General features: G+C 44.7%; 1 protein-coding gene across 1 annotated transcript in view; it reads right to left on the reverse strand.

Annotated features, from left to right (window-relative positions):
- Positions 1 to 18448, reverse strand: part of SPTBN5 (spectrin beta, non-erythrocytic 5) — a 250075-nt gene that overhangs the window by 144443 nt on the left and 87184 nt on the right. Inside the window, 5 exon segments of the mRNA XM_044271814.1 lie at positions 7857 to 8002; positions 14429 to 14521; positions 14523 to 14562; positions 17452 to 17606; positions 18077 to 18193. Of these exon segments, the coding sequence (XP_044127749.1) occupies positions 7857 to 8002; positions 14429 to 14521; positions 14523 to 14562; positions 17452 to 17606; positions 18077 to 18193 (551 nt within the window).

The raw sequence follows: 18448 nt of genomic DNA on the forward strand, positions 1-18448 counted from the left end.
AATATGGATTTTGCTGACCTGAATTGGCAGACATGTATTTTAGGTGCCATGTTGCATTAAATAAAATCCTGAGGTCCCCAGAAATGAAAAACCCCAATATATGACCCCATTTCGGAAAGAGCGGGGGTACTATTTTAAGTGGTGGAAAGGGTACTTTTCAGCAAACAGGTGTCTCACAGAAGGCAGAAATACTAGAGAGAGGATTTCAAAGCACACATTTGTAAAAATGAAAAATTACTAGCAGACCCCAATTTTTCACTTTCACAAGGGGTTAAAGGAGAAAATGCACCCCAATATATGTTCCCCATTTTCGCCCCATTCAGGAAACACCCCATATGTGCTTGTAGCCTGCTGTATGGGCGCAGAGGAGGCAAACGGCAAAATATGGATTTTGCTGACAGGCCTGAATTGACAGACATGGATTTTAGGTGCCATGTCACATTAAATAAATTTTCTGAGGTCCCCAGAAATGAAAAACGCCAAAGCACACAAAATAAAAAATAAAAATTACTAGCAGACCCCAATTTTTCACTTTCACAAGGAGTTAAAAGAGAAAATGCACCCCAGTATATGTTCCTCTTTTTGCAAACACCCCATCTGTGCTTGTAGCCTGCTGTATTGGCACACAGCAAAGTGCAAAAACTGGATAAACAGCCATGGATTTTAGCTGCCATGTCGCATTAAATAAATTTCCTGAGGTCCCCAGAAATAAAAAAAAACAACAAGTGACCCCATTTCGGAAAGAGCACCCCCGTACGGACATTTTAAGTGGTGGAAAGGGTACTTTTCAGCAAATAGGTGTCTCACAGAAGGCAGAAATACTAGAGAAAGGATTTCAAAGCACACAAAAAAAAATAAAAAATTACTAGCAGACCCCAATTTTTCACTTTTTACAAGGGGTTAAAGGAGAAAATGCACCCCGGTATATGTTCCCCATTTTCTCCCCATTCAGGAAACACCCCATATGTGCGTGTAGCTTGCTGTATTGGTGCACAGCAGGTCTCTAGAGGCAAAGTGCAAAAACAGTTTTTTGCAGGCCTGAATAAACAGACATGGATTTTAGCTGCCATGTCACATTAAAAAAATTCCTGAGCTCTCCAGAAATTAAAAAACCCCAAGAAGTGACCCCTTTTTGAAAATTGCACCCCCGTACAAACATTTTAAGGGGTGGAAAGGGCACAGTTGTCTCACAGAAAAAAAAAATGTAGTGGTTGTTGGAAAGTGGATATGCAAGCGAGGTAGACTAAATCAGAGATATAAAGTGGAAATATTACAGGGAGCATAAAGGATGAAATTAAATTATACTCCATGGATGTGTGGTAGATTCTGAACACTCCTGCATACACAGACCAGGTTTTTTCAGGGCAGGTTTCACAGTGGTAAATGGTGTCTTTCCTTATCCCCCTTTTGGAACACACCCTGCATCTTTTTTGGGTCCGTCCCTTCCTTGCTGTCTGGGGGACTTGACCTGGAAAATGTTGCCCTGGTACAACACGGCCACCGTAACTTCCTGAAGTACTGGGACCCTCCCCGGCCTGGGTTTGAAAAATGAGGGCCTTGATTACCACCTCTTGGAACTGAAGGAAAGTTCTTCTGTGGCCTGCAGAATAAAATAGCACGTACGCATTGCACATTGCCATCTGTACAATGTGTACGGCCAGCTTTTTGTACCACACTTTTGTTTTTTATGTGGCACTATAGGGCTTCATAAGGTGATCTGCAAGAGGCACCCCTCCCATGTGCCTGTTGTAGTCCAGAATGCAAACTGGTTTGGGGGTAGTGGTTGTGGTACCAGGTACAGGGGCAGAAGAGCTGGCATTAGTGTGAATGTTGCAAGGAAAAAAAGGGAGTTAGTCAGCACATCCCAATGCGCAGGTACACGTTGCCATGGCTGAAAACACAACATAGAACAAAACATACAATGCAACAGCACTCTGCAAACCAAATAAAGTACAAAAATTGATTATATTGCTTATGCTATGTTTATAAATTAGAGATGCTTGGCAAATCATTTTGTAAAAAATTATTTGAGCCCGTCTGCCGCACGTCAAGGCGATCTCTGTAAGACGGGAACCTAACACTAAGTTCAAACTGTTAAGTGCCATGACAGCGACCATGAAGTTCAGGGGGTGTAGGTTCCGCATGCATGCTGGGCCCCATATGCAGCACAAGTCCCCAAAATGTCATCACCTCTGCTGCACTTACTGGGGTCCAACCTAGGGGTCTAGCATATGGCGAAGTAGGGTTCTGGGAAATAAATTGCCTTGCATATAAATTTGTTTAGGTCACCATCAAATTAATAAAATCTTCTGAGAAAAAGATTTGAAAAAATCAATTTCTGTGAAGCCCGTGCAGTCAATTTGGATTCCAGAGTTTCCCACAAACTCTGGAATTTAAGGCTGATAATCGTCAGGGGGTGGAGTCCATAAGGGTTCACTCTGGGGGGTTGCCTCCGCTGTTACCCCGGGGCGCCTTCTAGAGGGTCCCTCATCAGCGGATAATGATGAGGGGTAGAGGAATTTTTGGAAAGTGGCATCCTCTTCTCCCACACTGGCAGACTCAGTATCGGAGGCAAGCATGCACGTTGGGATGGACAGGCCATTTTTCTTTTATTGGGGTGTGATGTGTGAAACATGTAAACCGTTATTTAGTGTGGTGTGTGTATGTAGTGTTTTCACATGTGAAGAGGCTTGTAATAAATTTGAAATTAAGAATTTAGAAGTTGTAATAAAAATAAAAAATATATTTTCTGCACAAAAAAAAAACAACTTACAGTGCAAACTCAGCTGACACAATCAGTAATGGACACTACTGATTGGTGCTCAGTGGTTGCAAAATGCACGTACGCAGATGGTGCGTTTATGCAAAAACCTAAACTCACACTAACTGAAATTTATATATATATAACTAACTGCAGGTCTTTTTTCACACCCCAAAAAATAATGGTGCCGCGACTCCCCCCTCGATCGTTCCTCAGAGCCCCGTGGACCTCGCGCCGTACATTTACAGTGCTGGGCGTTAAGTCACGTCCGGTTGCGCCATACATGTACGGCGCTGGGAGTTAAGGGGTTAAATGAAAATTCTATTTTCTTCATTATTATATATAATGAGGTATAAAGCTAGACAAGGGAGTACAGTTTTTGGCCGATGAAACGATCGTGACATAAACAGAGTCATGGGTTTACAGGTAAAAAAAAAATTAAATTGCTGTGTGGTAATTTACAATTCAATTTTTTTACAAGACAAAAACGGCAACTTGTGAACCCAGCCATATACCAGAGGCTCTGCTTACTTTTATGAGATCCTTTTGTCATCCAGGAGTGCAGCACATTGAGCACTTTAAAGAATAACCTTTTAGGGAATTGCCACCCAACATGGGCAGCCATATTTGCCGCTGTAGGATCCAACTGACTAATCAGTAAGTGATTATTTATTCAGTGTTCACTGTTAATGGCGGTATGGTAACCCACAAAACCCCCTTGCCGTCAGTGGCGGATCCAGAGCCTGGTCTCGGGAGGGGCACTTTCAGATTATTTTCTGTCTGCCGCCACAAAACACTGGTGCTTATAGAAAAGACTACACAGTGTAGCGGTATACTGTATATTGTGTGGCACAGTGTAGGCTATATGTGTATAACAAACATATTTTACAAGAAAACTTACAATTACTTGGCTTGGCCCTTGGGGATCTCGGACACCACTTCAACACTTTGGCTGGGGGCTCGGCGGAGCTGATGTGTTTTATCCTAATGAGAAAGATTTCATAATAAGGATTTGGAGAAGGGGCAGAGGGATAGCAGAGCAGGGAGAGGCTGGTGCTGCTACTAGGGGGTTATACCATGGGGGAGTAATAAAGCCCACCATAATGCCCCCCCATAGAAATAATTCTTCTTATAATGTGCACAAAATACCCCCTTGTAATGCCCCCAGTTGAGCTAATGTTCCCATAGTGCCCCCCCATGTGCCAGTAATAATAACAGCCCCCCTATGTGCCAGTAATAATAACAGCCCCCCATGTGCCAGTAATAATAACAGCCCCCCATGTGCCAGTAATAACAACAGCCCCCCCATGTGCCAGTAATAATAACAGCCCCCCCATGTGCCAGTAATAATAACAGCCCCCCCATGTGCCAGTAATAATAACAGCCCCCCCATGTGCCAGTAATAATAACAGCCCCCCATGTGCCAGTAATAATAACAGCCCCCCCATGTGCCAGTAATAATAACAGCCCCCCATGTTCCAGTAATAACAGCCCCCCCATGTGCCAGTAATAATAACAGCCCCCATGTTCCAGTAATAACAGCCCCCCCATGTGCCAGTAATAATAACAGCCCCCATGTGCCAATAATAACAGCCCCCCCATGTGCCAGTAATAACAGCCCCCCATGTGCCAGTAATAACAGCCCCCCATGTGCCAGTAATAATAACAGCCCCCCCATGTGCCAGTAATAACAGCCCCCCCATGTGCCAGTAATAATAACAGCCCCCCCATGTGCCAGTAATAATAACAGCCCCCCCATGTGCCAGTAATAATAACAGCCCCCCCATGTGCCAGTAATAATAACAGCCCCCCATGTGCCAGTAATAATAACAGCCCCCCCGTGCCAGTAATAATAGCCCCCCCCCCTGTGCCAGTAATAATAGCCCCCCCTGTGCCAGTAATAATAGCCCCCCCCTGTGCCAGTAATAATAGCCCCCCCCTGTGCCAGTAATAATAGCCCCCCCGTGCCAGTAATAACAGCCCCCCTGTGCCAGTATTAACAGCCCCCCCCCGCCAGTAAAAGTATTATATATATATATATATATATATATATATATATAAAAATAAAAAAAACACATACTTACCTCCATGTCAGCGATGCGGCCTCTTCCGGCCTGTGTCCCGCGCTGTATGGCTCAGGCGGCGCGATGACGTCATCGTGCCGCCTGCGCCGGCCTCTGATAGGCTGCCGGCCTAGTGCCTGCAGCCTATCAGAGGAAGGGAAAGGGACACGCCTCCCCCTTCCCTGCCGCAGCACAGGCATCTGTATCGCTGTCCTGAGGAGATGAGACTGGAGATGAGAGCTTCCACAATGGAAGCGCTCATCTCCCTGTGCCCCGCCGCCAGCTCGGGGGGGGGGGGAGCAATTTGCCCCGTTGCCCCTCCCCCTGGATCCGCCACTGCTTTCCGTTAACAATGCAGAATGGATAAACAGTTTCTTATGAGTTAATTGAATACCACCTTGACTTGCATAGTCATGCAGTCCTTGCCGCACCATGTGTACCCTCATTAGATAGATCATTTTTAAATTTTATATGTGAATATTCTATGGTTTCCTGGATGTCATTTTCAGAAGTCACTCCATGTATTCTACTTCCTGTCCAGGATATTTAACTTCCTCCTTGGTTTGGGAAGTGTGTGAGTGACTCAATTAGAGCATCATACATTACACGGGTAAGTGCAATGCTCTTCTGTGGACAGGAAATCTCTAAACTGAGCAGAGACAAATCCGCGGACAGGTGAGTGGTGTTTTTTATGTTAAGAGACACAAGTTAGGACACCAGGAGCGGTAGGCTCAAAGGCCGGACAACCCCCTTTAATTTTCAATAGCACAGTACGAAAAAAGTTAAAAAGAAATGTAGCCAAAAATTATTTGAAAATTGTTTGCTATGAATATTGAATATAAAAAAGAAAAAAAATTCTAATGGAAGTGTCTCTTTACATTATTCAGCACAGAAATACCAAATTAAACCGCCTATTTTTGCTGTGTATATAAATAAATGTCAAAATAACTCATACAATAAGATAACTCAATTAGGATAATGGAATCAACACCTTTGACCCCATGCTGGGTATAATGAACTCTGACCCCATGCTGGGTATAATGACCTCTGACCCCATGCTGGGTATAGTTACCAGATGTTGATTCAGTTACATATTTATTCCCAGAATTCTTGTACAGTCACTCAGAATTGAGAAAGCTCGTTGGAAGAACGAGTGAAACGTTTTCAAGAAATCTACAGTAAGTCCAGTTGCCTTGATTTATTCTTTACAGTCATACAAAAAGAAGCGACCGTCTTGCCGGTGTCGTATCTCGCTGCTGTAGAATTTATCCTGTCCTCCTGTATGCCTGAAATAATTATCTAATTACAGCTTCTATTCCGGAACAGTCAGCAATTGCCAATATAATTCTAAATTAGATATACACTTAATCCTCGCTTCCTTGGCACTCATTCTTTCCATCTTCACCTGAGATTTTAGAGATACGTGTGAATATACAGAAGCGAGACAGGAAGCATTAACAAAAAAATTTGGACTCACCTAGTGTGTGAAATGATAAACCACTGACAGCTGTCCCACAGCCAATGAACATGGCAAAACAACATACTTGTCTCCTGAATGTATGATTATTTATATATAAAGAATTAATGAGACAGAGCGGGAACACAGTCCCACTGACAAAGTAATGTACTGTGCACCCATCACTTTATTTTACTGTTTTTACGGACAACTATGTAGGAGAGATCTTGTTCTATCAGCTTTTTATCTTTTAATGATCCCATGTCTTCAAAAGGTAAGGATGTCTTTTTAGCTATTTTGGAAATAGCTACATCTATTTTAGGTGCTTTATTCCAGTAAGCTGAAACCTCTTCAGAAAATGGATATTTTCTCTTTATATATTTTTTTTATATAAACCCTCTTGTTAGGTCTTTTCCATTCCCCTTTAATCAATGCCGACATATTTTTATGAACCGGGGAAGATCTTAGATGTCTTGTTTCAAGGCCGCCGAACATTATATCCTGCACTGATTTTGGTTCTTTAGAATCCTCTATTCCCATAGTTGATTTAATCACGCCTCTGCTGGCCTTACCGCGCACCACTGTGCCGCGTGTCAATATCGGGGACCGCAGGTAACTAAGGGCAACCACAGGAAGAGAAGAATGTACTACAGGCTTCCCCTCGAAAAACAGGAAACCATACTGAAGTTGGAGGGGAGTCTCCGCCTTTTTGTACTTCAGGTTTCCTGTCCCATTTTTTACGCCCCTCTACTCCCAATGGAAAAAGCACCTCTTTTTTCCAACTTTTTAAAAAGTTGCACTTGATAAATCTAGTGTACACCTAAATACCAACAAACTACAGTATACCCACTTTTCCAAAGTGGCAAGTGCGCCGTAAAATCACAAAAAGTTTTAAGTGCACTTGCCAGAATACTCAGAAACAATGGAGCATATTTACTAACAGTTTCACACTTTATATTGTCTAGGAACACAAATCACTGTCTTAATATTAGACATCTTTACTATTCTGGCACATGGACCTTTAAAAAATTTGGAGTATCATAAATCCTGCGCCAGACTTACAACAGAATTATGTCAGTGCGTCAAAAACACTCTCTAGTCTAAGTTTACGCAACCCATAATTTGGCGGATTTTTGCCCCGAAAATGCTCCAATTTTTTTGGGCCCATGGAGGTGCATTTAGGCCACACCTGTCCCATGAAGCCAAATCCCTTTTCTATAAAGCAACGACGAGATGAAAGATGCTTAGAAAACGCAGTAAACAGTTGGTAAATATGATGCAAAGCATGCACGCCAGTTTTATGTTTTTTTTTGCAAAATGCACCAAAAAACTGGCACATTTTCAGTGGTAAATGCCCCCTAATGTGTTAGGAAAACGGAGAGAGGAATGCAAAAGTACTTTCTGAATCCAAGAAACGTATAGCAAACTATATAAGTAACTGGAATTATTTTACTACTGAAGTCAGGTGGACAATTCTGGTTATGTGGAACTATCTGTACCTGGAACTGTCTGTGATTGTCTTCATAGCTAAACTATTACATTATCCTGCCAAGAAAGCACTTTGGAAGCCCATTACCGTAGCTCCTTTTGCTTTTGAACAATTTGCATAGAGTCAGAGTGTCCTCTGTCAAGAAGGCTATCCGCAAGTTGTTGGCATCCTGCCATCCTTTGTCCAGCTGTCTCCATCTGGTGCTGGAAGGTGTCAAACTTAGCCTGAAGTTGCTGCAAAAAATAAAAAATAAAAAATTACTGACAAAGTATTTTTTCCCCCACTGCTGTAATATCACTCAAAGTTTAACAAATGCAATAAAATTGAACAGCATCAGATAACCAAGAGCAATCGACTGTAGGTATTCTGAAGATATTCTGTAGGTTAAAGGAGTTATTCACAGGAGAGATGATAAATGTCAGAGAGTGCTCCTCCAGTCCCATAGAGTCTAATCAAGTGGTGGACCGACATGGGGACTCGAGGACCCTCTATTCTGGGGATCACTGCTTTCTTCCAGAATTAGCACCACAGCTGTCTATGGGTTGTTTCTGGCAACGTTCCACTGAAGTAAATGGGAGTAAAAAATATTATAAAATAAAAATAATTTGTTTATTGTACTTACCGTAAAATCTGTTTCTCTTCCGTTAATTGGGGGACACAGGCTTGACCATGGGACGTTACAGAGCAGTCCCAAGGGTGGGCATAAACAAGACCCCTCCGGCCAATCAGAGAACCGCCGTCTGCAAAACTCTATGCCCCAGAGAAGCGTCAGAAACGCAAAGGTGTGTACTCTGTAAAATTTGGAAAAGGTGTGCAAAGACGACCAGGTAGAAGGGCCAAAGCCCCATGATGCACTGCTTAAGAGGCCCCCACTGCCCGAGTAGAATGAGCAATAACCCAGAAGGGTGGGGCCCGGTCACTGACGCGGTACGCTTCCACAATGGCCAAATGAATCCATCGGAAAATGGAAGTTTGAGGCGCAGCCAGCCCTCGTCTCGACCCATCTGGAATGACGAACAGAGAATCCGTCCGCCGGAAAGATGACATCTGGGACAGATAGATGCGAACGGCTCGTACCAAATCCAGAGTGTGGAGCGACTGCTCACGAGGATGAGACGAGTCAGGACAAAATGAAGGGAGAATGATCTCTTCATTGAGCCGCAAATTCCGACACCCTAAGGATGGTAGTGATTGCCACCAAAAAGGCCACCTTGTAGGACAGGAAACAAAGCGACACCTGTTGCAAGGGCTCAAACGGTGAAGACTGGAGAGCGCTGAGCACTAGATTAAAATCCCAAGGATTCAATGGAGGAAGGAAAGGGGGCGCAGTGTGTGCAAACCCCTTGCAGAAAGGTCCAAACCGCAGAAAGTGAAGCCAAGTTCCGCTGAAAAAGAATGAAAAGAGCTGAAACGTGCCCTTTGAGGGAGCTGAGAGCCAGTCCCAAGTCCATGCCCGACTGCAGAAAAGACCAGAGTCGCGGCAACGAGAAACGAATGGGAGACAGCTGGTGACCCTCGTACCAACTAAAGTAGGACTTCCAGGTCCAGTGGTAGGTTCGGGAAGACGACGGCTTTCTGGTACGAATCATGGTCTGGACAACAGCATCCGAGAAACGAGCCCTTACTACTACTTACTACTACTTCAACAGCCATGCCGTTAAATGTAGAGACCCTAAATTCGGGTGGAAGTTCGGTCCCTGCAACAAGAGGTCCTCCCGAAGAAGAAGACACCAGGGTTAGTCGGCGAAGAGGGTGACTAGAGATGCGTGCCACACTCGGCTTGGCCAATAGGGGGCCATGAAAATGATGTGAGGACCTTCAGACCTAATTTTCCGGAGGAGATGCGGAATGAGAGGAAAAGGAAGGAACACGTAAGGAAAAGTGAACTGACTCCACGGAATCACTAGGGCATCGCACGCCAGGGACATGGGATTCCTGGACTGCGCAACAAAGTTCTCGACCTTGTGGTTGAGGCGGGAGGCCATGAGATCCACGTCCGGCCAACCCCATCGCTCGCAAATGGCTAGAAAAACTTGCTGCCCTGGTGATTGAGGTATGCCATGGCCGTGAAGTTGTCGGACTGAACTCGAACCAAACGTCCCCGGAGATGGTCGGTCCAATGCAGCAGAGAAAGACTAATCGGTCTCAATTCCAGAATGTTGATTGGAAGGCAGCGCTCCTCGCGTGACCACACGCCTTCAATGGATAGATTTCCCAACACTCCCTCCCCCAAGCCCAGGGTCTTGCATCCGTTGTCAGCACCGTCCAATGAAGAGGATGGAAAGAGCATAGGGAACTGCTTCGAAGGCAGAGACCATGTGACCCAGAGCCCGCATGCAGTTATGAATGGGAAGATGACGGGGCCGCAACAAGGGGAGAATCTGAAGACAGAGTAGATAGCTTCTCCGGGGGCAAGAGTACCTTGGCCTGAAAGGTGTTGAGTAACATGCCCAGAAAGGTTAGCCACCGAGATGGATAAAGACATGACTTCTGCCGATTCAGGATCTATCCGAAACGTATCAGGGTATCCAGAGCTATGCGCAGGCTGTCCGCCGTTGCCCGGAATAACGGACCCTTTATCAGGATATCGTCTAAGTAAGGCATCACCACTATACCCCTGGCATGGAGCAGGGCCATGACCGCTGCCAGAACCTTTGTAAAGACTTTGGGAGCTGTGGCCAGGCCGAAAGGGAGGTTCACAAACTGGTAGTGAAAGGGACCCACTGCGAACCGGAGAAAGGTTTGGTGACTGACGCAGATGGGAACATGAAGAGAAACATCCTTGATATCTATTGAGGACAGGGTACTCCCCCCGGTTCCATGGACGCAATGACCGATCGCAGGGACTCCACCCGGAAGCAGCAGAGCCGAAGGAAGCTGTTGAGTGCCTTGAGATCCAGAACGGGACGGAATGTCCCCTCCTTTTTGGGGACCACAAAGAGATTGGACTAGAACCCGCGAAAATAGTCTTGCGCAGGAACCGGGACGATCACTCCCTGCCTCAGAAGTTTGTGAATAGCCTGGAAAAAGGAATTTGCGGCAGAGAGAGAGGGTCAGAGAAGACGAGAGATAAAAATCGGGATGGAAGTGGGGAGCTGAATTCCAACTTGTAACCCTCTGCGATGACCTCACTCACCCAGGCATCCGAGACGTGAGCCAGCCAAACATGATGGCCGCCCACCCGATCGGAGGGCGCTGGAAGCTCCATGTCATGCAGAGGAGGTCTTGGGATTATAGGACTTTGAGCCCTGTCGACGGTGATGCCAGGAAGGGAGAGGTTTGAAGGAAGGCTTGCTCTTCTGATCCGGGGCAGACTTATCGGTTGGCCACTTGGGGCTGGAAAAACTCTGAAAGGGGTGAAAAAGAGGTTTACACTTTTTTGACTTGTTGAAACGAAACCTGTTCTGTGGTAAATGAGTGCTCTTACCACCTGTAGCATCATAAATTATCTCGTCTAGGCGTTTGCCAAAAACGACCAGCAGGAGAGTCATAGGGTACGGTGAATAAGCACCAAAAGGGCTGACGAGCGGCCCATAAGCCTGGCCGCGTCCAGAGAGACTTCACATATACATACACTGGCATGGGAAGCTGCAGGGCAATATCGTAAAGTTCCCCCGAGGGGACCCCCGAAGAGAGACCCTGACGTAGATTATTTGACCAATCACCCATAGCTTTGCTCACCCATGTAGGGGCAAAAAACGGTCGCAGTGCTGTGCCCACTGCTTCAAAGGAAGATTTTGCGAAAAGATTTAAATTTTTTATCCCTGATATCAGAGAAAGAAGCCCCATCTGCCATCAGCAAAGTAGTATGTTTTGCCAAGCAGGATACTGGCGGGTCAACTATAGGTGAGGACGACCACTTCTTATTAAAATCCTCCGGAAATAGGATAAAGGACATCTAAGCGTTTTGCCAAGGCAAAACGTCTATCAGGAAAATTCCACTCCTTGGAAAGAGAGGAATCAAAATCCTGCTGGTTGGGGAAACATTTGGGAGAGCGACGGGACATCCTAAAGGAAAAGCCCGAGCCAGTAATTAAATATCAACCTGTAAGGTCGCTATAACCATGGTGAAGATTGTCCACCATGGACAGCTTTGAAGACTGACCCTCAGGAGAGACAAAATAGTCATCTGAAAACCTCTCCTCGGAACATGCCTCTTCCAAGGAGGACACGTTGGAGTGAGACTCTCTGTGAGGTGGCGGAGAGGCAGAGGAAACGGGAGACGCAGACACCCTTTTGGGGGAGGATAGTCTGGCCCATTTAGCGGGACAGCCGCGATAAAATGAGCCCCAGGATCCCCAGATTCAGACTGGTCAGAGAATGGCCTTGTGGACAAACGCCCCAGTATTTCCACAATGGCTTTGTTGGTATGGGAGACGACCTGTGCAATCTTTGACAGGGAGTGCGCCCACTCCGGCTCTACCATAGGCTGGGCAGTAGGGGCGACTGGGTCAGGGCCAGGGCCACTTGGTGGTGGAGCAGAGCATGAAAAGCAGAGGGTATCTAACTGACCGGATGGAAATTTTGAGCGACAAGAAGCACAAGCAAAATGTTGCACAGAAGTGACCGCCTGCTTTGGGGCCTGAGGTCTGGACTCGGGCATAATGAGTACCTTATAGTGACAGGTAGGAGGTCGAGGGGGGTAGGTTAAACCCTGTAGGAAGGGGAGACAGAGCTTCCCCGGCCTGTGTCCCTCAATGCAGCTTGTCCGGAGGTGCATTGAGCCAGAGTCCCGCCGAGGTGCATTTGAAACAGGATGTGGGCGGAGGCAGAAAATGCGGCAAGTTTTGCCCCAGGATACAGCTGAAGGAGGGGGAGAACTTCATGCTCCGCCCCCAAAATGGAGTCTTTCCCCGGCGAAACTGTGGGGAAGAGCAGGCCTGACCCTTCTGCCGCGAGAGAAGAATCCTCAGGGAGTGATGTGGGAGTAGGCAGCAAGAAGCCGGGGCCTCAATTAGAAGCGGTCCCGGTGGAGCACAGGACCGGAAACGCTGAGTAGGAGAAAGGACCCTGAGGAGAGGGGGCATTGCGCACCGGAGGCTTCTCCAGCCCTACCGCACCCCACCCCTTTCCCGAAAGGAAAAAGGCGCATGGAGAGGACAAGGCCTCCGTGGGGGAATCGCTCAAGGTAACCTGAGGAGGAAGGAGGGGAGCATTCTGGGGGCCAGAAATACTCACGCGTCTGGCGTCTTCTGCCCCCTCCCCCCCCCCCCCCGGCTCCAGCCGGATCACCACCTTATAACCAGGCTTGATAAGGCCTTAATGACCAGCCCATTTAATTTTTATTTTTTTGCTTTTGCCTCTGCATTTCAGCAGCCATAACTTTTTTAATTTTTATTTTTATTTTTTATTTGTCTGACACCTTATTTTATGCTGGAGAAATTGTTTTTTGCTGAGGAAATATATAAAAAGTGATTTTTGCAGTTTTTTTTTCTTTTCTTTTTTATGCCGTTTATGTTTCCCACTAAACAACCTGATAAATTAATTTTTCAGGTTATTACATCTGTGTGGAACCTAATATATGTAGCTTTTCTTTTTTTATTTAATGTGTACACAATAAAATGTATTGAGTACTAAAAAAAATCATTTTTTATTACATTATTTATAAAAAAAAAATTGTTAAATCCCATTAAGGGATTACCAAGTAGGTCTAACAGCAGGCATACTTAACAGATGACTACAAATGGCTCTCCCAGTCTCCCACCAGATGGGGGGAGCTCACTTTGATGACACAGTATGGACCGTGGCAAGCAAAGAGTTAATAGCCAGGATCTCAGCAGTGAAGCAAGAGCTTGTGCTAAGAACTAGAGCTGCAAGTAACGTTTGTGATGTTTCTTAGCATAAGAGCGTTCTTGATGCCTGCACCCCTCCTCTACTGCAGAAACACCAAAAAACGTCACTGCAGACCGAGGCCCTGAGCCATCAAAATAGAATGAGCGGCTGTTAATCGGTTAAAAGAGCTTCTCTGGTGTCCAAAAATTTACTCCTGTTGAAAGTATGCGGTGCAAAGTAAAAATCCTCAATAAACAGTAATTAAATATTTTCACCTACTCACTGCCTAGGGTTATGTCCTGTAGCTCAGTTGCAGCTTGCTGCTTGAGCATGCTCAATTCCAGCACAGGGCTGTAAGGGAGGTTGTAACGGAGAACTAAGGTGATAAGATACAAGAAAGGAGAGGACTTGCTCTTTAGTGCCAGGGGAATTCAGAAGGAAGAGAACGGACCTGGAATAAATGTCTGCAATGGGAACTGTAGTCTGCTACTCACATGCGTTGCTCCTGAAGTCAAGTCCACTATCAATGCACTGAGGAGAAGCACATAGGGAGTAACAGTGCGACACAAAAAGGCACTTGCAATATATAGTATTTGTGTTGTTCCTTTTATTTGTGTGTATTACCCTTTCTCGTCCGAATTCTCGAATTCCTCTTTAACTGGAACATATCCTTTAGATTTTTCTTAGCATCTTTCTACCTTTTGTCCCTTTTTTCATTATGTTACCCTGTCAATTTGTGTGAATACTGTTTTTCTTATATATTATTTTTTTATTCTTCTTTTTCTATGACTTGTTTATACTTTTCATAAAGAAAAACATCAAAGCAGGATAAAAAGCATATCCAACAGCCATAAAGTGTAGGGAAGAATTAACGATCTTTCTCTAACCTGGACATGCTCGTAGTCAGTGCCATATTCGTCAGAACTTGCCACTTGTCTTTGCTGGTTAATCCATTCCTGAAGGTCTCCAGATTCTCGTAATGAATTCATGCAAAGCCAAAGCTTCTTCTAGTTTTCCCCATCTGCACACAGTAATAATAGCAAATGATGGTGTAACCATAAATTGTATTTCAACAGAATGGCTTGTAAATGGGAGGCTCAATAGAATGAATCATAACTCTAAGCTGAGCACTTTCTGATCCATGTTAACTCTATAGTTTAAAATGGCCAAGCCAAGCAGTAGGCTTAGGGCATTTGCACATATTTTATGGATCAATAATAGAATTATATGGACCCATACTGACAGACACTGAAGTTTTTTCTCACAGATTCCAGAGGAATCCAGTTTAGAATGTAATGTTTCACAAAGGAACTATATAGCTGCACACAGAGTGCCTACAGGTTAAGCGTTCGGACTCATAGGAATGCCATGCACCAACAACTGGCTTTATGTAGATGGTCAGGGGTGTAGCTATAAGGGGTACAGAGGTAGCAGTCGCTACTGGGCCCAGGAGCCTGAGGAGGCCCAGAGATCCTTGTGCCACATAGGAAGACACCAGTATTATAGAAAGTGCATGCTGGTCAAGTTACACCTCTGGCTGGGGGGAAGGGGTCAAGAATTTGGCATGGGGTGGGGGTGCGTGTGGGGGTGCCATTTCAATCTTTGTCTCAGGCAGCAGGAAGGCAATGTGCTTCTCTGCCCCATGCCAAAAAACTATGAGGGAAGGGGGGACCAAGCTGAATTCTTGCACCAGGACCCATGTGCCTTTAGCTACGCCCCTGCTTTAAGTCGGGTGTGAAAAGTATTTCGGTATGTAGCCCCAAGATCTAAAAGTGCAACAAATTACTCAATGGGGTTGGACACTTTCTTACACATACAGTACAGACCAAAAGTTTGGACAACACCTTCTGATTCAAAGAGTTTTCTTTATTTTCATGACTATGAAAATTGTAGATTCACACTGAAGGCATCAAAACTATGAACTAACAAATGTGTGGAATTATATACATAACAAAAAAGTGTGAAACAACTGAAAATATGTCATTTTCTAGGTTCTTCAAAGTAGCCACCTTTTGCTTTGATTACTGCTTTGCATGCTCTTGGCATTCTCTTGATGAGCTTCAAGAGGTAGTCACCTGAAATGGTTTTCACTTCACAGGTGTGCCCTGTCAGGTTTAATAAGTGGGATTTCTTGCCTTATAAATGGGGTTGGGACCATCAGTTGCGTTGTGGAGAAGTCAGGTGGATACACAGCTGATAGTCCTACTGAATAGACTGTTAGAATTTGTATTATGGCAAGAAAAAAGCAGCTAAGTAAAGAAATACGAGTGGCCATTCATTACTTTAAGAAATGAAGGTCAGACAGTCCGAAAAATTGGGAAAACTTTGAAAGTGTCCCCAAGTGCAGTCACAAAAACCATCAAGCGCTACAAAGAAACTGGCTCACATGCGGACCGCCCCAGGAAAGGAAGACCAAGAGTCACCTCTGCTGCAGAGGATAAGTTCATCCGAGTCACCAGCCTCAGAAATCGCAGGTTAACAGCAGCTCAGATTAGAGACCAGGTCAATGCCACACAGAGTTCTAGCAGCAGACACATCTCTAGAACAACTGTTAAGAGGAGACTGTGTGAATCAGGCCTTCATGGTAGAATATCTGCTAGGAAACCCCTGCTAAGGATAGGCAACAAGCAGAAGAGATTTGTTTGGGCTAAAGAACACAAGGAATGGACATTAGACCAGTGGAAATCAGTGCTTTGGTCTGATGAGTCCAAATTTGAGATCTTTGGTTCCAACCACCGTGTCTTTGTGCGACGCAGAAAAGGTGAACAGATGGACTCTACATGCCTGGTTCCCACCGTAAAGCATGGAGGAGGAGGTGTGATGGTGTGGGGGTGCTTTGCTTGACACTGTTGGGAATTTATTGAAAATTGAAGGCATACTGAACCATCATGGCTACCACAGCATTTATTTTTCAACAGGAAAATGACCCCAAACACACCTCCAGGCTGTGTAAGGACTATTTGACCATGAAGGAGAGTGATGGGGTGCTGCGCCAGATGACCTGGCCCCCACAGTCACCGGACCTGAACCCAATCGAGATGGTTTGGGGTGAGCTGCACCGCAGAGTGAAGGCAAAAGGGCCAACAAGTGCTAAGCATCTCTGGGAACTCCTTCAAGACTGTTGGAAGACCATTTCAGGTGACTACCTCTTGAAGCTCATCAAGAGAATGCCAAGAGTGTGCAAAGCAGTAATCAAAGCAAAAGGTGGCTACTTTGAAGAACCTAGAATATGACATATTTTCAGTTGTTTCACACTTTTTTGTTATGTATATAATTCCACATGTGTTAATTCATAGTTTTGATGCCTTCAGTGTGAATCTACAATTTTCATAGTCATGAAAATAAAGAAAACTCTTTGAACGAGAAGGTGTGTCCAAACTTTTGGTCTGTACTGTATATGTATTTACCTATACAGTAAGATGCCAAGTTATATCTTTATTTTGAATACTACTACTGTACCTTTCCAAGATCTCTGCTCCCTGCACCACCCACAAGCAGCCCTCTCTATACTGGTCATGCGTCGCTTCTATGGGAAGAGGAATAATCACATGACCTAGACATCCATGTCTCTCCATGTGCTACATAGAACCTAAATTATGGGAGCATGCACAGAGATATGGACATGTGGGTCAGGTGACATCCAGGGAATGATGACACATGGACAAGCAGCAACATATGACCAGAACTGTTTATGGAGAGTGCAAAAACTGGAGATCTTGGAAAGGTGTCCAAATACCAAATAAAGGTATATTGTATCATACATGGCCAATCCCTTTAACAATGTACTTATTCACACTCTACTCTCCACCAAAACCTAACATTGTCATAACCTACAGTCATGTCCTGTCATGTAGTAAAGGTAGCACATGGAAAGTAAACTCGTGTTGTGCTGTTTGCTATGATACATTACCTTACACTTGCACAGCCCTCTAGATCTTTCATTTGAGAACGGATCTTTTTAACAGGAGCATCAACCTCATCATAACCAAAGGAAGGCAGGTTTTGCCCTGAGGTGACTAGCTTAGATGTCAAGTCTTGGTAGAGCTCAATCTCCTGCTGTAAATCCTGGGGATAAAATTTCACGAAAGTTCCCTTTAATCCTCACAAAAAGTATCTCTCAAACATGTACATTTTTAGGATTTTGTTAGTAGCCTGTAGGTATTCTATCTTTAATGATTAGCAGAATCCTTAAGGTCCCTTTATACAGGAAAATTCAGCAGGCGATTGTCAGGAAGGAAGCATTCCTTCCCTGCAAGCGCCTGCTCGCCAGTGAAGGAGACTGCTGCATTTACATGTAGCGATCTCCTCCACAGTATGGGCAGGAGCAATTGCTAATGCCATCGCTCATCCCTATACAGAACCATTGTTTGCCGGCAGCAGGGGCTGTTTAGACGACAAGATTTGCTGTCGGCAAAGGATGATTTAGGTGTCCGCATGAAAGATGCGATTACCCGATGAACGATAGTCGCCAATAACAATTTCGATGAATCGGCCCATGTAAAGCAGTCTTTATAGTTAGAAATTTTACAGCTTACCTTGTGTTTCTTCATCATTTTTTGGGTGGTAGATTCTTCTTTGCCATAATCTTTACTGTTAGCCAATGGACTTTTCTCTCCAATCCAGCTCTCCATGTCAGTCACATCAAGTAGGAACTTTCAAATAAAAAAATAAATAAATAAAAAATCAGTAAATCAATATTTTTTTAACATAGCAATTCCTTTAATTATATTTACAGAGTATCTACTAGGATGCAAAAGCATGTGGCAGATTCTATTATGAGAAAGCATCCTATGAAGTTACTTTATAACATCCTTGAAACCAAATAAATAGTAAAATGTTAAAAGGGAATCTGTCAGCACGATTTTGGACTATTAACTGCAGTAATGCATGAGTAGTACTGCAAATAC

Source organism: Bufo gargarizans, chromosome 11 (assembly GCF_014858855.1).
Source record: "Bufo gargarizans isolate SCDJY-AF-19 chromosome 11, ASM1485885v1, whole genome shotgun sequence".
NCBI classification, from domain to species: Eukaryota; Metazoa; Chordata; class Amphibia; order Anura; family Bufonidae; genus Bufo; species Bufo gargarizans.